This window comes from Podarcis bocagei (genome assembly GCF_964188305.1).
Source record: "Podarcis bocagei genome assembly, chromosome: 15".
In the NCBI taxonomy this organism is placed as follows: Eukaryota; Metazoa; Chordata; class Lepidosauria; order Squamata; family Lacertidae; genus Podarcis; species Podarcis bocagei.
The window spans coordinates 13,059,192-13,086,358 of record NC_138141.1 but is presented as its reverse complement, the minus strand read 5'-3'; the positions used below and the strand labels follow the sequence as shown (position 1 = coordinate 13,086,358).

Sequence of the window (27,167 nt, the reverse complement as noted above, 5' to 3'; positions counted from 1 at the left end):
GCTCCTGTGTGAAACCATAGAGAGCCACCACCAATCAGTGCTAGGCAAGATGGACCAATGGTATAAGTTGCTATAAGGCAGCTTCCTATTTCTCCCTACCCCTGTGCTGAGAGCTTCAATTAAATTGCCCCCACCATTGACTGCTTTTTTAAAAATAAACAAACTACAAACTGTGGGAGATCCTATTTGTCCAATTTAGCTCCCCCAACCTTCATGGAAGCCCATGTTTATGACAGCTTACAAGCCCATGGGGGCAAGAAACTAGTGGCCTTCCAGATGACTACAATTCCCATCATCCCTGACTCTTGGCCATCCTGGATGTGACTTGTGTGAGACCACAGGCTCCCCATCTTTGGCTTACCATTTCAGACAATGATTTGACCCAAAACACTTTCAGTCCATCAAAACTCTCCAGGTACTATGGCTAGTGATCAATCACCAAAAGTGACCATGTGAATGGAACTTGGATCCTGTGGCTCACGTTAGCAGGGCTTCAAACCAAGTTCTTGTTAATTAATTTCTATACCACTTATGTGACCAAAATGGCTTCTAAGTGGTTTACAAGTACAAAATCAATTATAAACTATCTATGCATAATTGACACACACACACAGAGAGAGACATACTCCAGTGAAACATCCATAATTAAAATATACAATTAAACAAGGTTGTCAAAAAGCATAACAATTGAAACATTTAAATGAGCGATTAAAATAATTAGATCAGGAAGTTCAAGTTAAGGCTGGACAAGGAGCTGAGATGAAAAGTGCAGTATAGATTTCCAAGCATCCTAAATAAGCCAAATGGTGACATCATCCTGCAGCAAAAAAATATAAAAAAACTTAATAGAAAGGGATATTAATTTACCTACATTTCTATACAGAAGAGGAAGGAGAATGGAAACGAGAGAGTTCGAGTAGTGAAGCTATGAGATGGGATTATGATCTACTGAGCATAACTGTTTGGAGTCCCATAATTAGAATGTCAAAAATTGATGGCTAAGATTTACACAGGGCAGCGCAGGAGGGAAGAGGTAGCATTGCGATGTGCTATTTCAACAGAATGAGCTAAGGCAGCTATATACTTTCATTATGAAGATGGCGTAAAAGCATTGGACACATGGAACTCAGAACCAAGGAGGAAATTATAGATGGGATCAGCTCCAGCCCCTGCAGACTGACGATGAATGATGAGGCTGAAATTTTCCTAGACGGCTAAGTGAGGAATTTAGAAATCACTCGGCGCTTGTTCTCACAAGTGTCTTTAATTGGCTTAAAATGAACCAAATATGCAGAATCAAAAGTGTTTGAAGCTGTGATAAAAAGGCAATGTTATGATTCAGAATATAGAACATCCACCTGGAGGAGAAATCATCCTGCAGTCTGAGGGCATTTACAAGTCTGGTGTGTTACGAATATCACTTTCTGCTGAGCTCCAAAAGTTAAAAGCAGGGCTGGATGAATCTGTCACTTTTGGTTTCTCTCACATTCTCTTTTCCCCCCATTTTAACTTCAGTTTGCTTAAAAACAAAAGCAAAAATCCATGAATATCTGTTTGCATTTTTGTGGGCATTATTCCTAATATATGCATTTTTGTACACAATTTTGCATGCTATTTTCTGTATGTTTTTGTGCACACTTTCCCTTGATATGCATGCTTTCAGGTGCCTGTTTTGCTTGGAGATTTGCTCTGTAAAATTAGGAGAATTGCATAATTTGAAGGATAGTTGTATTTTAGATCACACATGGTTTGGGCAGGGCAAATTGGATCGTTTTGCACTGTTAACTACTAGTTAATAGATTCCTTGAGACAGAAATGAGGGCTCCAATATTCTGTTGGTGAAAAACAGCCTTCATGAATAAAAGAATAGGGGGGCTTGCACACCCAGCACAAATGCCACAAGATCACATTGCATGGCACACACAAAAAGGCAGATGCGGAGACTAGCTGAAGGCTACTGCACAAAACCAAAATGAGTAGATGCGGCCATACCTGCCAACTCTATGGAGCTGGGATACCTTGTCCCTCTCAATTCCTCTGGGGGCTCAACCCCCACAGTATTTTTCCCACCCTGCCTGTCCCTTCTTTCCTTGCTTACTTGATCCTTCCCTCCATGTGGCTTGGCACAGAGCAGCCGAGGAGGACATGGGCAGGTGGGCAAGCCAGCAAAGAAGGCGCCTTCCCGTGGTGGGGGCAGCAGCCTCTTCGGGGGCCACCCCCTAAATACCATGGTTGCAGCCAGAGCACTGATGAGAGCACCTGGCCAGCAGGCGCTGGAAGCGGACATAGGAGAGGGAGGGGCCCGGCTGGCACATGAGGGAAGGAGGGAAGAGAGGCAGGCAGAGCAAGAAACCTGACCATGCTGTTGATACCATCACCAACTATCTGCCTGGGCATGTGAAGTCCCAACCCCTGGCTCAGAAGGAGCCACTGGGGCCACATCACTGCCACGTTTCACTCCGCCCAATGTTGTAACAGTGTCAGAGTGGTGCGCAGAGCCCTCCATAAGATGATGGCAGCTATGGATGGGACAGTGTTTCATACTGTCCTGTGGTGGAGATGAACAGGGGTGGCTGTCGGGCTTTGGGGAAGCGGTTTCCTCCCTCCCTTTGGCCATGGATAAGCAGAACAAAGTGAAAAGAGTCTCTTACCGGTTAAAGAGATTTTTAACTTTCACAGCAAAAGAACAAAGACTCCATTCTCAGAGGAAAGGTGCTCCCAATTAAGGTTTCCACCCACTTCTCCCCAAGCCACCCCCATCACTTCTTCATCTGGCAACCTGATCTCACAACCATTTGGCCTTCTGTGTAGCTACCTTATCTGCTCTCCGTGACCTTGGACTGATCGTTTGGACACTTTCCAGCGAAAGGGAGTCTGTTAATTCTCTTCTCCCTGTTCTTCTTTTCCTAGCTGTTCCCCACTCAGTTCTGCCCAGCTGTTGTCTTCTGAACTATGCCCCTCTGCAAACCGCTGCTCCAAATCTATACTGCTCCACTGTTCCTGGGCAGCTTCATGATCCTGGTCAAGAGCAGGGGGAGGGGGAGGCTCCTCATCAGAGTAGCTCTCCTCAGCTTGGTCTCTGACAGTGGCCTTCTGAATGCAAATGAAAACCTGCAGGAGGGCTCTCTGATGGTGCACAGCAAACAAATGTGTCTGAGCCCTCCCAGTGTGGAATTTATGGAGCATCTAGATCCCAAAGCCTATGCTGACACTGTGTGTGTCTTTTCTGAGGATAGTATTTTCTGATGGGAGCATGCATCTGCATACCAGGTGCTAGGAATCACAGGTGGGGATACTGTTTTTACACTCAGATTCTGCTTGGGGGCTTCCCATGGGCATATGGTTGGCCACTGTAAGAATGGGGCGGGTATCCAATTAACATGTTCCATCAGCACAAGGATTTCTGCTTGCAGAACTGAAAACAACAACACCCCTTCTATGCCCTCCCCATGCCCTCCTCAAATCTGCCCTGGAGAGTTGGGGAACCTGTTCCTTATTCCTTTTTGCACCACATCTTATTAGACTGGGAGCCTGTAGGCAGGGACTGCTTTAGTTTTCCATATATGTACAGTGGTACCTCAGGTTAAGAACTTAATTCGTTCTGGAGGTCCATTCTTAACCTGAAACTGTTCTTAACCTGAGGTACCACTTTAGCTAATGGAGCCTCCCACTGCCGCCGTGCCTCTGCCGCGCGATTTCTGTTCTCATCCTGAAGCAAAGTTCTTAACCTGAGGTACTATTTCTGGGTTAGCAGAGTCTGTAACCTGAAGCGTCTGTAACCTGAGGTACCACTGTACTTTATATCACCTGGGAAATATTCGGCACTTTATAAGAGTTTAGCAGCAGCAGCAACAATAGCAATTCAAACCAATAATTATAAGAATTGTGGTAAATAGTAATTGTGAAGTTCGCAACTATTTTAGGCATACGAAGGACTTCCAGCACTTGAGTGCTATATAAACGTTCAGTATTCTCCCCCTCCTCCTCTAAGATGATATATTCTTCATGTTAAGTGTTACCCATCATGCTGCTTGTTTGAAAGCTTGGATCAGGCCTCAGACACTTGATGAAAAGAGGCATTTATTTCATGAAAATGGAGGGGAGGCCCAGGCAGTGGCGTAGCGTGGGTTGTCAGCACCCGGGGCAAGGCAAGTAATTTGTGCCCCCTAACCCGTGGATTTGCGCCCCCTAACCCTAACCCCCAGATGTTGCGGCCGGTGCGGCCGGCCCCCCCTGCACCCCCCACGCTACGCCACTGGGCCCAGGTCAGAGGATGAGCACATGTCTTCTGCATGCAAAGGTCCCAAGTTTGTTCATTCTTCCTCTTTCTTTTTGCTTAATAGACAATGGTTCGGTCAGAAGAGCAAGTGACTCTTAATCCCAAGGTTGTGGGTTCAAGTCCCACATTGGATGAAACATTGCAGCACTGCTGGGGGCTGGCCCTATCCAACTCTAGAATTGTACGATTCTATTATTATTCTTTCTCCTTTCAGACCAAAATTGTCTTCCAGTCCCTGGCACCTCCCATGTGAAAGGGATCAGGTAGTAGGGGATATGGAGGACCCCACCCCACCCTGCACAAACACATCTGACACCCCAGAGAGCCACTGTCAGTCACAATACTGGGCCACCTAGACCAAATGTCTGACCTGGTACACAGCAGCTTCCCATGATTCTGTCTTCTCAGAAATGGAATAGCACCAGAATTTGTTGGTGCCTTCCTGTCTGGGGACAGTAAGATCACGAGCGAAGATTCCCATAACAGAGGAGGGCTCTAATAACTGATAAAGCACGATCCTGGAGGAGCTGGTTTTCATAACCTCCTTACTGGAACTCGCTCATATTAGGAGACGAGATATGAAAACTTCCTTTTGCAGGACTCAGCCTGCCTCTATCCTGGGCTGAGTGAGATCCAGCAGCTCAGCTCAGCCCCACCCTAACCCTAAACCGAGATGAATCCCTTTATTTCCCCAACCTTCATGGAAGCCCATGTTTATGACAGCTTACAAGCCAAGAGAGGCTCCCTCTCCCCTCTACAGAGACAGCTTACAAGCCGAGATAGGATGTTAGGCTAGTTCAGCTTCAGTGAACTACTGAGAATTTACCCCTGAGAAGGTGCTTAATTTCTGAAGTGAGGTTTGTTGAGGCTCAAGCTTGCCTGGATGTTGCACCTTCTGTTCTGCACACAGCACCTTGTACCTGATCTCATCTGAGTGGTGGGAGATGACTGTATTTATTCTGTGACTGAGGGGGGGGGAGCAGTTTGCACATGCATAAAGGCGCTCTATTCCCGTTTTTTGCTCTTTCACTTCTTACTTGAGTTGAGACAAAGCAATAAAAACAGCTGTGGAACTAGCTGGCACCTCTATGACACTCCATGCGATGCTGCAGGCAATTATGGGGAGGGCAGAAGACAGCGATATCAATTCTGGGGGACTTGGAAATAATAGGAAGCTCATCGACCTCTGGATAACTAGGATCTTCACTTGTGGATAAGCATGGATGAAGTTGTTGACTTCAGTTTTTCATTTTCCCAATCTTTAAGCTCAGTTTGCTAGGCTTCCTCATCAGTTTGCTTTTTTAAAAAAAGTATTTACAAGAATTCATTAGCATTTTAACATTTCTTCTAATGAACCAATTTTAATGCAATTTCTGTAAGTAATTTTCCCCAATTCGATGCATATCTGTATGTTATTTTCCTAGATATACATGCATTTTTGTGTACTTTCCCCATGAATACTATAGCAATGGGTACATTATTTGCTTGGAGAGCCATGCCACAAAAGTTTTCAGAGAACTGCAGATTTCAAAGTTGTGTTTCAGGTCATCTATTGTTTTGGGATATATGAACTAGGCGGTTTACATTAAAATATGAAGTGAACTGCATCCCCCCCCCCATCCCCACTCTGAAGAAGCAATATTTTCTTCATTATTACTTCCTGGAGAAATCCCAGACCTTCCTGAGGGCACAACTGTGTGAGATGATGCTTTCCTACTCTTTCCAGAATGCCCCTTGTGGCTTCTATCCTGATTATTTCTCTGCGGGATGTCAATAGCCGTTGCAGAGTTGACACCAGCCTTAGATGAGAGGCCCGACCACATCAGACTGGTAGGAGTCAGGTGTGAATTATGCACTGTGCAGTGAAAGTGGATAGAGATAAGTTTTTCCCCACTCATAATACTAGAATTTGGGGGGCATGTCATCCAATGAAATTGATCAGTAAGAGTTTTAGGGCAGGCAAAAGGAAATTCTTCACACAGAACATCATGCATTTATAGAATTGGTTGCCACCAGATTCTAGTAGCATGTAAAGGTAAAGGGTAAAGGACCATTAGGTCCAGTCGTGGCCGACTCTGGGGTTGCGGCGCTCATCTCCCTTTACTGGCCGAGGGAGCCGGCATACAGCTTCCGGGTCATGTGGCCAGCATGACTAAACCGCTTCTGGCGAACCACAGCAGCGCACAGAAACGCTGTTTACCTTCCCGCCGGAGCTGTACCTATTTATCTACTTGCACTTTGATGTGCATTCAAACTGCTAGGTTGGCAGGAGCAGGGACCGAGCAATGAGAGCTCACCCCATCACAGGGATTTGAACCGCCAACCTTCTGATCGGCAAGTCCTAGGCTCTGTGGTTTAACCCACAGCGCCACCTGCGTCCTAGTAGCATAGGGAGCTTAAAATTCAAGGTTAGGTCTACCAATCTTTCAAGTTCAAAGGGAACTTCTCGGAGGCATTTGGTTGGCCACTATGGGAAATACCATGTTGGGCTAGATCGGGAAGGGGGGGGAATCCTGTGGCTCTCCTGATGTGGCTGGAGTTCAGCTCCGTCACCCCAACCATTGGCTATGCTGGGTGGGATGATGGGAGTTGGAATCTAGAAATATCTGGAAGGCCACAAGTTCCTCACCCCTGGGCTGGATGGACCTTTGGCCTGATCCAGAAATGTTTCAATGTCCTTCTACATCTGAGTTGTATGGCACTCTATAACTCACCCTGAAGGCAACACCTTGACAACTTTTGAGCAATGCTCCTTATTTTACACAACCAGTTTCTTTCTCAGAGGTGGGGAACCTGTGGTCATCCGATTACTGATACCATATAGCCTGAGTCCATCTTTCCAAAGGGGGAAGGGTCTCTGTCCTCAGCCCCTGCACACCAATACTTGTTACTAGGCTCCATCTCCCATCATCCCTAATCAGTGGTCATGCTGGTTAGGACTGGTGTGAGCTGGGAGTCCAAAAACATCTGGAGGACCAAAGGTTCTCCATTCCTATTCTATACAATGGTGCAATTGATTGAAATAATCTTACTCTTCCCTGCTCTTTCCTAAGAAATATTTCAGGTGGATTGCCCCACCCCAAGGTCAATTGCAAGGGAATGGTGGAATCACCTCCATTCCTGCATCGTTAGTGTTGGCAAGCCCCTAATTTTCATTCATGTGGGGCTCCAATAAGCCAGGCACCTCGATTTAATGCCGAAATCACTCCTCTTTATACCTGGAGGCTGGTGCTCTCTGTTAATTTAGTAACAGATTTGCATTTTTATCACTTTCTTGGCTTAACTGATGAACATTAATTCCCTGCAAGTTTCTACAATTGCTGGATACTTAATTATTTGGCCAAAACCTTCTGCAGAGAGAACCTTGTGCTATAAAAATGGCAATTTCCATCTTGATCTATTTTAGTACTTTTCAGAAGAAAAGAAAGGGGGGGAGAGAGAAAAGAAAGAAAGAAAGAAAGAAAGAAAGAAGCAGGATTGATCCCTGAAGCAGCTCCTGGCCTGCGACTCGGTGGCAGAATAAGAAGAATGGGTGAATAATCTGTCTGATTTCTTTAGCTGACGAATGTCAGTTCCATTTTTATATTCAAGTCTGTCGACATTGCAACAGATTTCATCTTTGCCTTTCGTTCATCAACAGCTATTCTGTTCCTTTCCATCACTCTTGCAGGCTCCCCCCCCCCCATTTGAAATGGGAAAAGAGGCTAATGGGGGGGGGGGAGAAAATTTGTGCAGAAACTGTTTTTCTTTTCGCTCTTCCGGAAACTGAAAACCTGGGTGATTGGTATTTATCACAAGGCAGGAATCTTAAGTCTGCATTAGATACTGTTACAGAAAGGTACATAAAAGATGGATATATCATTTGCCAGGGCAAAGCCTGCCGGGCTTCTTCTAAGGGGTTAAAGGTCACATGAACAGTGGTGACACGTTTAAAAAGTAATAGCGTTGCTTAAAAGAGGATTAATCAAGTGTAGAACTACACCCCTCCCCCAAAAAATATATATTGAGAGATGGTACCTGCTGACCAAGCGCTGACCTCAGCTTAGCACATGCTGAGACTTGAGTTGAAAGGAGTGTATCTTGAGATGGAAGAGAAGGGCAGTCCACAGACAGAGGACAGAAGGTTCACAAGGGCCTGAGGCATTGTGTGTGAGAGAGAGGAGGCTACTTGTCATAACCTGGAAAAAATCTTGGTGTTTATATTAAACTGCATCACCTCAAAATGTCCTGATAGCAGGGGAGATGTTGAAGGGGAGGAGAAGGCTCAGAAACGATGACGATGACTTGATTTATTACCCACCCTTTAGCCTGAAGTGCCAGGGCTTCTGAGGATGCAATTTTTGTATCCTTTCATGCTTCTACAATTAGTGCAGGTGGCGGAGTCCAAAAGAGACAACGATGCTTGCTCCTTAAAACTCCTACATCGCTTGGTATCCCCTCCTCTTTCAGTTTTTCACTTCCATTTAAAAGAGCGCATTGGAAAATCAGCCGCAAGGGAGCTCGCTACCTGGATTCTGATGGCAGCCCGGAGTGTGCGAACTGCGAACATTAATGCATATTTTCAAATCAGATGCACATTCTCACCTGATTTCTCTTCTTTCTGGAAACCCCCCAACCAATTTAGCTGTCATTTATGTAAGACTTGAGAGTTGACAGTTTAGCTTTGGTGTGTATACATGTGTTTAATTTGTGCATCTCCCTGTCATGGCACAACCACAGTCATAATAACTGAAAAAAAGGGGGGGAGGTGTGTGTGTCTTGTTTAGATCTTATGCAGATCTTATGTGTGATCATAGGAGAAGGCAGCTTTTTAATTACCTGGGTGGTGATGGGGATGGGGCAGGGTCCCAGGCCTGCCCTTAATGAGTTGTTGCACAAGTTAGCAGATGACACTTGCCAGCTCATTAGCTGTGGTTTCTCTTCATCAGAATCACCAGGTCTGCAGGGCAAGTGGGTACCTGCGTCCCGGTTTGATTTGTTTCTGTTTCTGCAAGGACAAAAACGAATGGCTTCATATTACAGGGAAGGTCAATTTAGGCCAAACATTCGCCACAACCTCCCGAACTATACAAGTGATCCATGGAGCAATATTATCAAACCAGCTGAGGAAGTTGGGGAAACTCTTTTCTCCTTGCCCCTAGAAAGGGAGAAAAAACAAGTCAGGTGCATAGATGTAGGTTTTGTAAAGCCAATTGGTCATTGCAAGGAGAGTACATTCATCTCCCCCGAGGTATGAATTTAATAAGATGCCTTGTGGTGATCCGGGCTATTGGTCCAGCTACTTTGGAACTAGCTGTACTTGCTGGCAACAGAGGCTTTCCAGGTCTCAGGCAGAGGTCACTTTTATACCTGGTACCTGATATTCTGTGATGGGAAAATGCTGAGTGGAAAATACTCAGCGGTGAACAGGACTCTGAACAGGATGAAGCTGGGTGGGATCTTTGGCTCATGAAGTACCCATTATTGTACTATGGCCTCTCCATCTGCTTTATCCTAACTTAAACGCAGTATAAGGAGTCTCTATAAGAGTATACAGTGGTACCTCGGTGTAGTGGTTCTAGGGGTTGCTCGTGCGTAAGCCGGTGCAAACACCTGGCTGGGTTGCCGGAGTGAACCTTTTCTGTCCGGACAGCCACTCACCCGTGGCTGTCTCAATCGCTGGCAGAATCCGTCAGTGGGCGTTTCTTAAACTTCTTCCAGCAAAGAAGCTCTTTGACGCCTAGTCTCCTCCTACTCTCTCTGCGCGAAAGCCTTCTGTGCAAGGAGGGCGTAGGCAGCGGAGGACCTCTACTCTCCCCGCTGGTCCCCGGCAAGGAGTCATGGGACCGCCTCACCGCTTCCCCCATCTGCCCCCCTTCTCCACTGGTGCTACTCTGATTCTCTTCCCCAGAAGATGGGCTGCCTCTCCCAACCCCGGGACGCTCTCTGGAATCCCTCTGGATTTTGCTCTCTCCCTCCGGCACTGATGGCAGTTCCATGACACTTGGGTTAAGTACTTAATTTGTTCTGGAAGTCCGTTCTTAACCTGAAACTGTTCTTAACCTGAAGCACCACTTTAGCTAATGGGGCCTCCTGCTGCTGCCGCACCGCCGGAGCACGATTTCTGTTCTCATCCTGAAGCAAAGTTCTTAACCTGAAGCACTATTTCTGGGTTGGCGGAGTCTGTAACCTGAAGCGTATGTAACCTGAAGTGTATGTAACCCAAGGTACCACTGTATTGTATTTTAAAATGGGGTTTCAGAGTTTTTAGGGGTTTTTGAATGTCTTATGCAGATTTTTCAATTTCATTGTTCTGTATGGGACAATGACAATAAAGAGATCGTATCGTATCATAATGTGACTCTGGGCTAGGCACTGAAACTCAGAGCCAGTTAGGGTGGGTTTGAATCTTTTAACTCCCCACCCCTGGAAGGCCAAATTTGGTAATCACCTGACTCTTGCTAATCACCTGACTGTATTAGTGATGTCAGGTGATGCTGCACCTTGAAAAACTGACTGTAGGGACTTCAAAGAGAAGCATGGGGGCAAATAGGTTTGCTAACAGCGCCATGCTGCTCTTTGAGCCTTTCAAGACCAGAGGTTTAAAGAGCAGTGTGGGGCTGTTTTGTACACAGGGTTTTCAGCCCAGCACTGAGCTTTGGCTGCATAAGCCTGTTCGCAGCAGAAGGAAACCCCCCACACGTCTAGTGATTGGCTGGCAGGTGTGCTTTTTAAAAATAACCACATGGTCAAAATTTGACCAAACTATTCCCCTCACATGGTGACAATTTCTAGAGTTCCTTTGGAAGAGGGTTTGACTGTTAAACTACTCAAGGAATTATAGTTTTATGAGGGGAATTGAGGCCTCCTAACAACTCTCCCGCCAACCTAGCAGTTCGAAAGCACGTCAAAGTGCAAGTAGATAAATAGGTACCACTCTGGCGGGAAGGTAAACGGTGTTTCCGTGCGCTGCTCTGGTTTGCCAGAAGCGGCTTAGTCATGCTGGCCACATGACCTGGATGCTGTACGCTGGCTCCCTCGGCCAGTAAAGCGAGATGAGCACCGCAACCCCAGAGTCGTCCGCAACTGGACCTAATGGTCGGGGTCCCTTTACCTTTAACAACTCTCAGCACTCAGGGTTCTTGGAGGAGGGCATGACCAGGGGACCAACTTGCACCAAAGATTAGGGGAGCCAGCGTTGTGTGTGTGTGTGACATCACACGCTTGTTGCACATCACGTGACATCACATCAACATGTCTGGAGGAGCTGTGGCAGAGCTGAATGCAGTGCCAGCATGGCTTCAACGGCTGACAGCTCTTCCTCTCTGGTGCTTGGCCTCTTCCTGCTCTTGCTGTTGCCATTGGGGGGCCAAAAGAGCTTGGCCCCTAGGACATGGCACCCCTGGCCATGACTACTTAAAGTGGTACGAAACGGTTTTAACCGTATAATGCAGATGGTTGCAGTGAAATCAGCCATCTGAGAAAATGGGCTTTGGTCCATTTGAAGCTTACACAGTGGTACCTCTGGATGTGAACGGGATCCATTCCAGAGCCCTGTTCACATCCTGAAGTGAACGCAACTCACGTCCGTGCGTCTGCGTGTGTGTGGGTTGTGATTTGCCACTTCTGCACATGCACGTGACGTCATTTTGAGTATCTGTGCATGCGCGAGCGGCGAAACCCAGAAGTAACGCATTCCGTTACTTCTGAGTTGCTGCGGAGAGCAACCCGGAAATGCTCAACCTGAAGCAACTTCAACCCGAGGTATGACTGTACCATAATACATCTGTTACATCTTTACGGTGTCCATAATAATGATAGCTGTCAAAGACACAGAAGGTATCTTGCTATCTCCATGTGATGCTAGAGATAATGGGATCATAAAGCCTGGATCCAGACTAAGTTAGCTGAACTCAGGTTCAACTAATATTGGGCTCAGGGGCAGAGGAAGGGGGGTGCGGTGGAGGCAGGCCCCCCTGGGTGTTACCACTGAGAGGAGTGACAAAATGCCAGGTGGCACTCACTGTGCCTGAGCCACACGTCTCTCCTGGGAGTGACGCGGTGGCTTGGACACCCACAGGCTCCATGCTGCCCCAAACGGTCTGCCCACCACATCCCCCTCAGCTGTAGGGCGGCTGAGTGGGAGGAGGCAGGCAGACTCCTGCACAGCGTCCTGCCCTGGTTCGCCCTGCCCCGTGGGCGACTGGCCCTGCCCCTGGGTGCAGGGCATGTGTGCCGCCCCAAGTGCCCACTTGGCTTGCTCCACCGCTGATTGGGCTGTGGCCAACCAGCCTCTACAGTAGACCCTTTGAAAATAAAGAACTTAACTGACTCATGCCTATTAACCTCAGTGGGTCTACTCTAAATAGGACTGGCATTGGATACAACCCTTGGTCTGGATCCATGCCATAGCCCTCATGGATATTTTCTTATAATAAGCATATTTCTTTAAAAAGAGTCTTATGACACTGAACAGTCAGAGCATTTATTCTGATATACGCAATTGTAAACTGATGAAAGGGACTCTTGTCCTTGAAAGCTTTTTGCACACTAGCCTTTTAAGATGCTTTTTTTTTGTATTTGCTTTAGCAGACTTCATCCATATAACTTCACCTCTAGAATTCATTTCTCTATTTCTTACATTGGTGGAGTGTGTGTGTAAAGAAGCTGACATCTCTCAGTGGCTTCTCTAATCCTTGTCTGTGGACTGACGGTGATGGCTTCAGCAGTCATGTTGCAAGGACCAGTTTTTGCTCCTTGTTTTGCTAATTCAGCACTAAACCAGAAGCATAGCAAATGCAAGATGCTGCCGCAGGGCTAACCTCTGTAGAGGGTTTAAGTTAGGGTTCACCAAGCAGGCCCCATCTCCAGAATCGACTTTCACATACCTAGATCATGCAGAATAAGGAAGAATCAGCACCATCGGTTAAAATGATTTATAAAAGCAACTAAAGTATGGAACACCCTGTCCTAAGGCAAAATGAAGACGATCTCACCTGTGGACTGAAAGAGTCTTTCAATATACAAAGAGTGCATTTCTTTAATGCATTACAAAGTTCACAGGCCACATATGTGGAATTGGAGGGCACGGCTGCCAAATCAAAGGGCATGGCTTGTCATAGCACCTCTCCTTTGCTGCATTAGGGAATAATAACAACAGCTTTCTCTACTGAATGCTAAGCAGTGTAGCCTGCCACCTAGACTGGTTGCACTGAATGAGCAAAATAAATCCACCCAATGTCTTTAGAGACTCTGCACCTACCCAAGGGGAGCAATTTTTTCCAGGCTGCATCCCATGTGTCACTTTTCCTCCACGGGCATACAGTGACGTAGGAAAACACCTATATACACTGCCATCGTTCTATGTAGACGCTCACAGTGAAAAATGGGGGTCAAGTGGAGAGTGGAATTGAGGTCACAGCCATATTTCTCCTATCCATCTCCACACCTTCAGCTGAAGATGTGCACAAGGTCCATCCCACGTCTAAGTTGTACACCTGTGGGCTCTTTATGCGCAGTTAGGAACCTTGTTCTGGACATTATATTAAAAGTGGATGGGGTATGGACAGGAGAGGGCAGGATCAAGCCTGCTGCCTTGCTCCCCGTGTCTTGGCTTAATGTGTGAATACACTTGTGAGTGTGCAAACTGCACATGTGACAAGGACCCTCACTTTTCTTTAGGTTCTTTAGGTGAACCAGTGAAGGTCAGGTGCAAATATAACAGGTGTGATCCTAGCTATCCCACACACGTGCACACTGAACGTCTGGATGGTGAAAGCTCACTTTTCGCCAGCTTCCAATTAGTGAACTACAAACAGTTCTCTCCGTGGGTGAGAGTAGCACAGCAGCAGCAAACCCTTAGCCGGACTCGTCCTCAGGTTCGCACGCAGGCACGTAGGTCAGGGGCGGACCCTGCTGCCGCGTTGCCCCTCCCACCCCCTGCGTTTGTTCTAACACGGGCAGAACACGCACCCTGCCTTCTCACATGACGACGGTGCACGCTAGCGGAGGCGTTTCCCTTACTTCTCATACACGCGTGTAGCAAGAACATTACTGTATCAGGCGGGCAACCGAGGACCCCGACGGCTTGTGATTATTTCGTGCGTCGGAATTGCGCCCCGAGCAGGTTCCAGATTCAATTCGAGTCGCGTTGGCTGGCGACTTGATCCGGCGTGAGCCTGCGAGAGCGCTCCCCCCTGGGCGTCCGTGGGGCGACAGGGGCGGGGAGCAGCTCGGCAAGCGCGTCCCTCCGGCGTGGCTGCTGGCGTCGTAGCCAAACCTCGCCCGCCTCCCATCCCGGTTCGACCGCAGCCAACTCCTCTCGACCCGCGCGTTCTCCGGGCGAGGCGGGTTGGCGTCTCTTTCAGCCGCCGCTGGGGGAACCAGCAGCCTGACAAAGGGGCCGGGGCAGCGGAGTTGAAGCAAGTTCCACGGCGTGGCGGCTTCTCGGCTATCGCGCCCGGGCGAGCAAGGCACCAGCCAGGCGTCCGGAGCAACCTCAGCATCAGCAACGTGTTTGCTCCGCTGGGAGTCGCTCCAGAAGTGCTGCGCTCGCCCGGGAGCAAACGGCGCCTTGGAGTTGCTTTCCCCAAAGTGCCGGAGCCTGCCCGGATCGCGTGCCTCTCCATCTCCCCACCCCTCCCCTGCTGAACCCGAGGACCGCCTCCCTCCCCTCTCGCCACGGCTGGGGGCAGGTCCCCGGAGCCGACCCGCCCCCCTGCTGGGGAGCCGCCGCGAAAAGGATTCCGCTTTCCTCTGCTGGATGCGTCCCTGGAGGAGCTGAGCCATGCGGCGGCGGCTCCCGCTTTGGCTCCGGAGCTTCCTGTGCTTCTTGCCGGCCTTGGTGGGACCCGCTGCAGGTAAGATGCGCTTCGCTCCCAGCGCCTGATCTGAAGATCTCCTGTTATTACTCCCTTACACCCTCCCCCCCCCAAAAAAAAGAGCTCTCGGGAGAGACCGCAGCTCCGGAGCTCCCCGTCGTCTAAGGGAAAGCGCAGTTTCTGGGCACAGCTGGGCAGGAAAGTAACATTCAGAGGCGCACGGTCCGGATGCGTTTGGCTTCCTTTCTTTTGGAGACGGGTTCCTTGTTGCCCGGGGGTCCTGCGGTTGGTCTAGGGACAGCTCAGCGCGCCACAGTTCTGGAGTTTGGCGGATCTCTAGTTGCAATTGTATCAGATCTTTTCGCTCTGGAAAACTGGGGGCAGGGAAACACCGAAGGGGGGGGGCCCAAAGGCTCCGGGCGAATCTCTGGCCCCCGCTGGAGTAAATGGAGAGCCATGCTTTGGGGGTGGCAGTTTCAAGTCTAGATGAAAAGGCAAAAGGGGTTGGTTGATGTTGGTGATAAGGACCCTATGAAAGGATAATAATGGGAGACCGACAAGAGGGCATTAGGGTCTGGGCAGCCTGGGAAGGGGGGGTCTTCTTTTTTCACTGTGCCCTCCTTCCTCCCTGCCCCATTCTTGTCTTTGTGAGTTTGTCCAGAGTCTGTGTTAGACCACCAATTCTGACCCACCTTGTGTCACTTTGTAGATCATTCCCTTTTCAGAGCATTTGTCTGTGTAGGAAGATTGGAGTGAAACACGTGCAGATTCTCATGAAAGCCCGTTTGTAGTTTCCCATTCTTTTTGTGCATGCATGCCGGGATGCTACATTTATTTTTATTTTTCCTTCTGGTGCACGTTCGATCCACAGCAAAATGTATGCACCTGCAGTGGTTGCGCTTTCCCTGTCCGAAAGGTGTAACATGCAAAAATGTGGTGTGCATGTACTCCCCAATGCGCAGCTGCCACGTTGTGGAGTCGCCTCCCCCTTCCATGTCACCCAGAATTGAGCACTCGGCCTGCGTGCGGAGAGTTCCAGCCTCACCCAGAGGCTCTTCTGCTTTGCACTTTCCATTGAGGTAACAGATGGGCCCGAGTGTGATAAAAAGAAGTGCACACAAGGGGATGCGACTGGGTAGAGGCTAGCTTCAGAGAAGAGGCTGTCAGCTGGAGGGTGACTGACCTTTCAGATCCCTGACAATTGAAGGCTCCAGGCCTCCCCTGGCTTGGGGTTCGCACACAGCTTGCCTTAGCAAGATTTGTACCAGTCCCTCTCTCTGTGGCCAGAGACAGCGCTCCGGTTTTCTGTATGCTCTTAATTTGCTTCCTACCAAAGCCCTTAGCAGTCTTCCCTCCCCTTTTCTGTGCGTGTGTGCGGAAACAGAAATCTTCAGGCCACAAACTCTCCCAGAATCTGTCCACTAGAGGAGGCATCAAGACACACTTTGGAAAAGGATGCAGCAGCCCAAGGCAGGAGCTGGAACCATTGCATGTGTCGGTTATAAAGCAAAATCTAAAGCTGCAAAACATGCAGCGCTGGAAATAATAATAACCCATCTTTATTTACCATGGAGGGAAAGTGAGGGTTTTGGTTTTTTTAAGTGCTTTAAATTATGGGGCTGTAAAGTATTTCTGTTTAGAATTTAGGCAGATTTGGTGGGTGGGTTGGGGGCTGGGAGCTGAGTTCCAGCTCTTTAGGAGTGAACGAAAAAGAGTTTCAACATCACCCCAATCTGAATTTAATTTACAGATGTGATTTTTGCCACTGAAACTTGAAAGGTGGTCAGTTTGAGGCTAGTTCTGTCCTGGAGGGTGGGGTGGAAAAGACAAGAATGGTGAGATTCCTGGAATTTTATTTTTAGGTTACCCCCTCCCCCCAAAAAAAATAATTACTTGACCATCCCATGCCTTGTTGGGAATTTAAGATGCAACCGCTGACAGTATATTCTTGTTGGCAAGGAGCAGCGAGTTCCGTTGAGTGTGGGGCTGTGGACAAGGGTCTCAACCTAGGTTCCTTTTATTACATTGAATGCTATCAAATCTGTGGATGTGGCATGCCAGTTAGTGCCCCGCAACTGGCTGTTCCCAATCTCCTGCACGGTGAACATTGAAGGAATGACTTAGTCTGAATGACAATGGCTGCTGAAGGATAATGCCAAGTGAAAGGCGTGATGGATTCACATTTGCAATGTGTGTTTTTTTTTTGGGGGGGGGAGAATCTGACTGATTTTTCATTGCACGTCGTTTCCAGCTGAGAGCAGGCGCTGGCAACAGGATCGGAGGGAATATGCTGCTCCTGCAAGCAGGGCTGTCGATTAGCTGTGTGTCTGTTGTTAGATCAGCAAACAGGAGCCTGTACTGCTTCATTAATATTTGCGTGTGTGCAGAGAGGAAGCTGAGTAGACTCCCACAATGAATAAAGTGTAGGGTTGTGTTTTTTTTTTAAAAAAAAGAATTAAACCTGTTGGAAGGTTGCTGACCCCTGGCTTAAACCAAAAACTCTGTGACCTTTGGTATGGTATTCTTTATATATATAAAGAATATAATTTCCACACTATTCTTAGGGTATTCTTAGGGTAAGATCAGAATCAGATATTTTTGGCCTTGCAGGAAGCATGTGCAAGATAAACTGTGGGTGTCAGAAACTCACAGTGCAATCCTAGGTACTTTTACTCAGAAGTAAGCTCGTAGAGTATTGAACGAGAATTTTCTTCCAGGAAAGTGTGTGTAGGATTGGAGCATAAAACCATAAACCTAGGCATACTTTCTTGGGAGCAAGCCTTATTGAACCTGGTGTGGCTTGGTTCCAAATAAACATACATAGCTATGCCTTTTTGCATACTGCAGTTAACACCTTGCACAGCCCTTTTTGTCTGAGTGTGCCTTGTTCTCCTGTGGAAACTTTATTGCACACTGGAGCACCTCGCAGGATGGCCTACGTTGGCTGGAATGTGCATTTGCAGATGTGAAAACAGGATGCCTTCAGGAAGTCCGAGGAATTTTCTTCCACCCATAAGCCTCTGTCAGAAAGCTTTAGAGGGGAAGAATTATGACAGGGGTTTTCGGAACAAGTCTTCAATGAGTCGCTTGAGACTGGCTATGTGTGTGCGTGTTGATTTTCTTATGCTGCCTGCCATGCTATCCTGACCCCAAAGAAGGTTAAAAGGGATTGGATGCGGTGTGGATGTGTGCTTTGTTTGTCAATGCAATTGGATGCTGGTGTCGAATTATTGGGGTGTGCCTGAGTCTTGAAGTTCTTAATATTCAGTGATCACTGGTTTTTAGGTTGCTGGTTGTACTTTGGCCGACTTTTTCCATTTGCAAGCCAGATTGTCCAGTGGTAGCCAATGTGGTACCTTCAAATGATGATGGCCTAAAACTCCCACCATCTCTGAGTGTTGACCACGTTGGCTGGGGCTAATGAGAAAATGTAGTCACATTTAGAATGTGTCAAGTTGGCTATCCTTGGTTAAGCGGTAGGTATCAAGGATGCATCTCAGGTCTGTGTGAAGACTGAATAACAAGGCAAGTCAGGGTGATTTGTGGGGTCCCCCCAAGTCAAAGTGCAATGGCAATATGCCACCCCAAGTCAGATTGGAGCCCCTGCAAAACCTCGTTTTTCTCTGTTTCTTTGCTATATTGTCTATATATCTGTGTTTCTCTAGGTCCATGGGTTCTGCAAGAATTGAGACTGTCCAAAATGTTGCCTGTAGAGCACTGAAGAGCTCTGAATTGTGCTTTGTTAAAGCACAGCAGTGGGGTTTTTTTTAATAAAAGAGTTGAAAGCATCATTTTTGTTTTAAGAAAACAAAAAACAGCACCATCCTAGAATTCTTCAGAACTCTGCTGGCAGCATTCTACTCAGCCTTGCATTGTAAGGCCTATCAGAGACCTGATAAAGCCTAGAGGGAGGCCTGGAAAGACACAAACAGCCACCAGAAAGAAAGGTGGATGTGAAGCTGCAGAGTTTTAAAAATGTACAAGCAAGACTGCACACCACTTGGTCACTGCTTAATTATTTTAAGGTGAGAAAGAGACAAACCCATGTGCCCCACACCCAGAAAGGATTATGCAGGAAGTGAATCACTTTTATTTCCCTCACAAAGGGCCCCTGTATCTATTTCTCCACAATTTCCCAGGCTTAATCCATTCTGGAGAGATCCCCCTACCTGTAAATTTCATCCGCTCTGGCCAAAAGGAGAAAAAAGGTAGTCATTTTGCAATTCCCCATTATAGTGAATGGGAACCAAGGGCTTTGTTTGTTTGTTTGTTTTGTAAATACAGAGTAGCTCAGAACATGAAATATCAAAGTGGAGAGAACATAGAGCAACTCAGAAACAGATCACATTTTTTGAAAAAGAAGCAACAGATACAAGGCTAATCTTGGGACATATGCTCACCCCCTAAGATATAGCTTCCACTAGGGCTATACATGGTACCTCGGTTTAAGAACAGTCTGGTTTAAGAATGATTTGGTTTACAAACTCCGCAAAACCGGAAATAGTGTCTTGGTTTGAGAACTTTACTTCGATCTAAGAACGGAATCCGAACGGTGGAAGGGCACCGGCGGTGGGAGGCCTCATTAGGGAAAGTGCGCCTTCGTTTAAGAATGGTTTTGGTTTAAGAACGGACTTCCAGAATGGATTAAGTTCGTAAACCGAGGTACCACTGTACTCTGCACTGTCAATTGGCTTTTTCTTGTTTCCATGTGCTTTCACCTCCCTCTAAAAAAACCCCTCTAGTTTTTAGTTTTCTTGAGAAACCTGAAACTTTTCAGAAGAAGCCACACCTTTGATATGTCTGTATCTGACATTGGAAGCTGTCTTATATGAAGGATCCCAGTAATACTCTGACTGGCAACAGTTCTCTAGTGTCCTAAATAGTTAATTCCCCCCACCCTACCCCATCACTTGCTACCTGGATCTTTTTTACTGGAAGATACCAGAGATTGAACCTGAGAACACCTCCATGCAAAACATCTACTCTACTACTGTGCCATTATTATAGCACAGAGTGGACTAGAAGGTAGGCAAATGGAGTTGAAACTGTATTCACGTTAGGCTAAGCATAAAGGGCTGGGCTTCTCTGTAGCTTTCAGTGCTTGACTAGGAGTGAAGATGTCGCTTCCCTATGGCGTTTGGTCACCCTGGCTTTTTCCTCCTCTCCCACTGAATCATTGTGAAGCCTTGGTCATGTCTCTCAGTCTTCATTCTCCTTCTGTAACTCGGGGGGTTTCCTCCTGGAGCTATTACCCAAATATTGACAGTTAAGGTTGTAAAACACTTCAAAACACTTGAGAAACATCATATAAATGTGTGAGTAGTAAGTGATATGCGGTGAGAATGGCTTATGAGCATCTTCAGTGTAGTGTCTGAGCAACTGGAGAAAAGGCACAGTAGTAAAAGTTAGACATTCTCTGGTTCTGTTCTTTTAAACATCAGCTTGATATGGAGCAATGATCAGCGTATGGATATAAGTATTATCACTTGCTGATGTTTGCCCATCAAGCTGCTGTTAAAAAGCACAGAACAGAAGATGGTCCCATAAGCTGGCAATGGATCTGAAGCGGTCTAGGAATGCCATTGCATTCTAGGTGGCATTGCACGAAGGGCGCTGAGACAAGTAGTTAGCTTTATACAGTGGTACCTCCGGTTGCGGACGGGTTCTGTTCCGGAGGTCCGGTTGGATCCCGAGGTTTCCGCAACCTGAGGACCGCTTCTGTGCATGTGCGCGGGATGAAACCCGGTAAAATATTTCCGGGTTCGCCGTGGGTGCATCCCAAAGTTTACGTAACCAGAGGTTACTACCACAGTCGTACCTCGAAAGTTGAATGGAATTCGTTCCAGAAGTCCGTTCAACTTCCGAAACGTTCGGAAAACAAGGTGCGACTTTTGATTGCTTTCCAATTGTGCAGGCACACCGGAAACAATAGCAGAAGCCACGGGGGACGTTAAGCTTCCAAAAAAAGTTCGAAAACCAGAATACTCACTTCTGGTTTTCGATCCTTCGGGAGCTGGAACGTTTGATTCCCAAGGCATTCGGGAGCCGAGGTACGACTGTACGGTACTGTGCTACCAAAAAAAGAAAGAAAGAGAGATTGTAAAGTTAGGGTTTGCTGCCATGCTTCACCCCGCTTGCCATCTCTGCCTACCCACCAAACCCTTTGCCAACTCTCCTTCTTCCACACCTGCCAACCCCTCCTCCTTCTACACCTGACCAAACATCCCTCCCTTTACACCTTGCCCACCCCCTTGCCTATCCCTTCACAGTTTGCCTAAACCTCCCCCTGCCCTTCATTCACAGCTCTCCCCAGGCCTCACCCCCTTCGAAAGCAGCAGGGAGGCACTTCAGAGAGGGGTCTGGCAAACTGCTCTCTGGAGCACCTCCCTCCCTTAAACAGCTTGCCTGGCCATTTGCCATCCAGACTGATTGTTTGTTCACCTGCCTACTGTTCTGTAGTCACACTGGGGCTGGCGTCACCGCCTACTGGTGGCCAAAACAACTGTAGCGTGATGACAGCCTTACATGTTTATGTATATAGGAAGACATGGGGAAGGACTGCAGCTCAATGATAGAGTAAATGCAGCCAGTAGCCCTTGGCTAACTGAAGATTTATTGATGTTTGTGTGAAAGACTTTTGTCCATCCTGAAACAGCAATTAAAAAAAATAAAATAGCGAGGCAGGTCTTTCTAAAATAATCCAGGTCTTTTTCTCTCTCGAATGTATTGTTACCGGAATGCTCTGTGTCCCACCTATAGCTCAAAGTCAGTGCAATTTGTGTGTCTCTGTGCAGATATCCTTCCATATACCGTAATCCAAATACTAAGAGTTCCTCCTTCCTCCCCTGGAAAGCTGTCTAGCTAATTGAGGCCAGGCAGTGCTTGGCTGTGTCACTCGCTAAGAGGTTTGGCTTTTTTAAAAACATCTGAGAGTTTGGCAGACTCGAGGCTTTTCAATTTCATATGGTGGCAGATGATGCTGGTGGGAGGTGAGGGGGAAGAAGGAAATGGCACCAGCGGATTCCTCGACAGTTGCTGACTGCTACTGTTTTTGCGTCATTGTTTCGAGTTCCTGGGATCCTTATATGGGCAGACCTCAGACCGGATCTTGTTCGCAGATCCTGGGAGGAAAGGGACAATGGCAGAGCGCACATTCTTTAGTGTGTGCATGTGCCAAAAGTCCCTGATCCAGTCCCCAGCATCTCCAGGTAGGACCAGGAGAGACTTTTGCCTGGAATGTCACTGGAACATAAGGTAAAGGTAAAGGGACCCCGGACCATTAGATCCAGTCGAGGTCAACTCTGGGGTTGCGGCGCTCATCTCGCTTTACTGGCCGAGGGAGCCGGCGTACAGCTTCTGGGTCATGTGGCCAGCATGACTAAGCCGCTTCTGGCGAACCAGAGCAGTGCACGGAAACACCGTTTACCTTCCTGCCAGAGTGGTACCTATTTATCTACTTGCACTTTGACTTGCTTTTGAACTGCTAGGTTGGCAGGAGCTGGGACAGAGCAACGGGAGCTCACCCCATCGCAGGGATTCAAACCGTCGACCTTCTGATCGGCAAGTCCTAGGCTCTGTAGTTTAACCCACAGCACCACACGCATCCACTGGAACATAGAAAGCACTGAACTACATAGACCAATGGCCAAAAATCATAGAATTGTAGAGTTAGAAGGGACCCTGAGGATCATCTTGTTCAACCCCCCTGCCCCCCCCCCCGCAATTCAGGAATCTCAGCTAAATGATCCATGACAGATGGCCATCCAACCTCTGCTTAAAACCCTCCAAGGAAGGAGAGTCTACAACCTGACTTGGTATAAGGGTTAAGACAGTGCTCTGTGCTCCTTTGTAATAGGGGAAAATGCCTATATTCTTGTGCAGAATTTAGCAACCAGGTTGTTCACCGGAGCAAGCCGGTTTGATCATATTATACCGATCCTGGTCCGACTGCACTGGCTACCAATTAGTTTCCGGGCCCAATTCAAAGTGCTGGCTTTGACGTATAAAGCCTTAAACTTCTCTGGACCGCAATACCTCAAAGACCACCTCTTTCCACATGAATCTACCCAGACCCTGAGATCACCTTCTGAGGCCCTTCTTCGTGTGCCTCCTCCTCGAGAGGTCCAGAGGGTGGCAATACGAGAACGGGCCTTCTCTGCAGTGGTTCCCCATCTGTGGAATGCTCTCCCCAGGGAAGTTTGCCTGGCGCCTTCACAATACACCTTTAGGCACCAGGCAAAACCGTTTCTTTTTAACCAGGCCTTTGGTTGACCTGATCAACATCCCATAACCTTTTAAAAAAATGGGGGGGTTATTATTGGGTTATTGCTTTTATTTTTATTTTATATACTGTGATCTTTTTATGTGAACTGCCCTGAGACCTCCAGGTATAGGGCGGTATATAAATTAAATCAATCAATCAATCAATCAATCAATCAATCAATCAATCAATTGTCTTGAGCCCTGTTCAGGTGTGCAGCATTGTTCAGCCCTGTTGCCACAGATGGTGCATCTCTTTTTGCCTCAGGGTTGCTACAAATCAACTTGCATCCCGAGACCTGCAGGTGACCAGTTTGCCCTGCAGGTGGAACTGTGGAGCGGGATGCTCTTAAATAGTGACCACACACCAAGTACCCATCTGCCCTGGGGATGGAGCAGGGGCAACGACTGTGGTAGCCCTCCACATGCTGTTGGACTCCACCTCCTCCCAGCCCCATCTAGCATGGCCAAGGATCATGGAGCATCTCCTTTGCATTGTGCAGAAAGTCTCTGGCTCAACGACTGGGTAGGATTGGGAGAGACCCCTGTCTGAAATCCCACAAGGCTGCTGCCAGTCAGTGCAGGCAGTCCTGAGCCAGGTGGCACAATGGTCTGACCCAGGATAAGGCAGCTTCTTGTATTCCGGAGCTGTAGTCTAACAACATTGGAAGGGTTACATACTGGTTTCCCCTGGATCATGCTAACTGTTAGAGAGTGAGAAAATCGTTCATGTCAGTGTGTCCAAAAGTTCAAAGTCTTGCTCAACCAAGCAAGCATTGGGTCACCTCTTTCCATAGCTTTCTTCAGTGTTTGCTATTTAGATTAATGAGATAAGGATGCTAAAAGGCTCTAGACATCGGTGGGTGTTATAAAAATAGTAATTCTGGAGCATGTCAGTGCAATGTATGAGGGATTATGATTTGTGTTCTTTTAGCAATGTTTTTCAAGTCTTGGTCTAAAACAGCCTTTGTCGCTGGCTTTGTGGGGCTGATGGGAGTTGCAGTTCAAAACATCTGGAGGGGTTGGCAAAAGCTGGTCCTTAATCGATTTTGACTTTTGGAAAGGAGACACAACCACCCCCTTTTCTCTCCTGCCCCCTCTCTGTCTGGTGTAAGGAGGTCTCATCTTTTGTGTGCACAAGAAATCACAGCTTGTTTGGTTAGGCTTCAGGGTATGAAACTTAATGGAAATTGAGTAAGATGGTTGTGTGCTACATAAGTGTGTGATCCATGAATCACGGTCTGGATGGTGCTCTCCAGAAAGGCTGCACACCAGCTCCATATCATCCCTCTCCTCAAAAGCCATAGCTCAGTGGCAGAGCATCTCATTTGCCTACAGAAGGTCCCACTTTTATTCCCTGGCATCTCCAGGTAGGGCTGGGAGAAACCCCTGCCTGAAATTCTGGAGAGCCCCTGCCTGTCAGTGTAGATACTATTGGGCTAGATGGATCATTGCACTGACTTGATATACGGCAGGTTCTGATTTTCCTGTGGTCCTTTGGGCTGTGAGCTGTCTGAGCAAGACACAACAGCGGCTGCTTTGAAGGCCTGACAGCAGAGAGAACTGTTGCTGCAGGACTCTTGGTTTTCATGGTGAAGTAGCAAAGGGCTTGGGCCACATACAAGCCTTGCCAGTGGGTAGCCCTCTTCCCTTTGGTGTTTCTCCAGTAGGACATGGGACCTATGGCTCTTCCGATGTTGATGGGCTCCAACTCCCATCAGTCACAGCCAGCATTGTCAAAAGTCAGGGATGATGGGAGTGGTAGTCAAGAAACATTTGAAGGAGACAAGTTCTTCACCCCTTAAACTAGAGCAGTAGCTCCCCATTAGCTAACTACCGCAGACCCTCTGTTTTTCAAAAGCCAAGGCACGGACCCCCTACTTCTGAAAATGTTGATATCTCTGTGGTAGTTTTTGTTGTGCAAATGGTGCCACCATATCCTCCAACATGTCCCAGTGTAAAACTGGGATGCACATCTGGGCCGTGTTTCCGCGCAGATCACATGAACCGCGTGTGAGCACGGCACCCAAAAGCAGAATGTCCCAGGAGTAGATGGGTATGTGCCATGGACCCCCTGGGTGGGTTACATGGACCCCTGGGGTCTGCGGACCACCAGTTGGGAACCACTCTTCGAGAGGCATGCGTTCGATTCATAACAAGTGAGAAATTGAACCAAATGGACCTCAAATAACGTCCTTCTTGCTGCAGCTAAGGCTCTGTCTTAAGCTGTTTGAGCAACTAACCTCAGGGACCCTGGACTGGAAGAAGACAGGCAATTTCTCCCCACCCCCCAAAGGACCACCTTAAGGTCATTTACAAGAGTGTCCTGGGGTGCGGTCACTGGTTTATCGATACTGGCATTTTGGATGTCAGCTTTGTGTCCATTTAATCTCTTGCATAGAGATTGACCTGTCTGTAGTATGTAGAAAGCAGAAGGGCATCATTGGGGGACAATGACATAAATTTGATTGGAAGAGGAACAGGTGAACGAACCCTTGATGTTATGGATGGCATTATTAGGTCGTGTTATAACCTTGCCAGAGTAGACATGGAAACAGATTTGGCACTGAGGTCTGACTCCGTTCCTGGCCTCTGTGTCCCTATATTTGCTATTGTTGTTTTAGTTTGGGAAACCATCTGTAAGTAACTAACTGTGGTCAGTTTAATAATAAGCCAGCTTCGAACCTATATTTAGCCATGGTCTATGAAAATGACTTGTTAAATCAGAAGGGCATGTTTTAAACCAGAATCCTGGCTTTGAACGTAACAGGGCTATTCTTTGTTCTGCTTCTCCTCGTGTTTTAAACTAGAGTTTAAAACCAAACTCTGGTTTAATTCACTTGTGGAGCCTTCTGGTGCACGATGCTCAATAATGCTTCATTCACTCTTCAGCTGCTCCTGCTTTTGCCACACGGTGTGGAAACAAAGGCTAAGCTGGCTTTGCATTACTTTCTAAACAGCTCAGAAAGATAGGATGCTATCTTCTGAGTCAGGGCATTGGCCCATCTAGTTCAGTTTTGTCTACACGGACAGGCAGCAGCTCTCTAGAATACCATATTGGCCTGAATATAAGCTGCACTCCCCCCCCTCCCAATTCTTACTGTGAAAATTTAAAGTGTGGCTTATATTCACGACCTTACGAGCGGCAGAGCAGCGCCCCCCCCCCCGTGAGAGCAGCCCAGGAGTGCAGGGCAACAGTGCACCTCCTGCCCACCGGTCCCAAGCCTCTCCTGAGCGCCGGAAAGAAGGGGGGGGGGAAGGCCGCCGGCAAAGCAGTTGGGTTCCCCCCTAGGAAGCAGCCTGGGTATTGTCTTTTTTTCCTCCCCCCCCCATCAATTTTAAAGGTGTGGTTTATTTGCAAGTGCGGCTTATATTTGGGCCAATACGGTAATTCCCAGTTCTATCTGGAGGTGCTGGGGATTGAACCTGAGACCTTCTGCATGCAGAGCAGATGTCCGACCATTGAGCTATGGCCCCACGCACCCACCCCAAGGCTCACTGTTTTCTTCTCACCAGCCAAAGCCAGGACAAACCTTGCCTCCTGCTTGTGGTTTGTTTGAAGAGGAACCTACACCTTGTGAGCAGGGATTTGAGCCTAGGTAACCCGCCCCCCAAGCTGGGACACGGGTGGCGCTGTGGGTTAAACAACAGAGCTTAGGACTTGCTGATCAGAAGGTCGGTGGTTCAAATCCCCGCGACGGGGTGAGCTCCCGTTGCTCGGTCCCTGCTCCTGCCAACCTAGCAGTTCAAAAGCACGTCAAAGTGCAAGTAGTTGAATAGGTACCACTCCAGCGGGAAGGTAAACGGCGTTTCGGTGCACTGCTCTGGTT

The 27,167-nt window shown here is 47.7% G+C and overlaps 1 protein-coding gene and 2 long non-coding RNA genes across 9 annotated transcripts in view; 1 reads left to right on the top strand and 2 right to left on the bottom strand.

The window, feature by feature from the left end:
- ROBO3 (roundabout guidance receptor 3) overlaps nt 1–27,167 on the top strand; it is a 354,640-nt gene that overhangs the window by 119,507 nt on the left and 207,966 nt on the right. The window contains exon 1 of one of the 5 annotated variants that reach the window (XM_081171600.1): nt 14,930–15,117. The exons of the other annotated variants lie outside the window; for them this stretch is intronic. Coding sequence (XP_081027726.1) covers nt 15,045–15,117 — 73 coding nt within the window. The 5' untranslated portion in view covers nt 14,930–15,044. Of the gene's footprint in view, nt 1–14,929; nt 15,118–27,167 lie in introns of those variants that run through there. 5 annotated transcript variants of the gene reach the window in all.
- LOC308574303 overlaps nt 1–27,167 on the bottom strand; it is a 397,067-nt gene that overhangs the window by 359,545 nt on the left and 10,355 nt on the right. The window lies entirely within an intron of this gene.
- Nucleotides 4,444–14,362, bottom strand: LOC308574269. Of its 3 annotated transcripts, none has more exons than XR_014002419.1 (4): nt 14,231–14,362; nt 13,081–13,146; nt 9,098–9,266; nt 4,444–5,575 (listed from the first exon to the last, which is right to left on the bottom strand). It is a non-coding gene; the product is annotated as an uncharacterized lncRNA (long non-coding RNA). The 3 variants fall into 3 exon arrangements; XR_014002420.1 differs by lacking the exon at nt 14,231–14,362 and adding an exon at nt 8,297–8,818 and having other exon boundaries at nt 13,081–13,928; XR_014002421.1 differs by lacking the exon at nt 14,231–14,362 and having other exon boundaries at nt 13,081–13,928.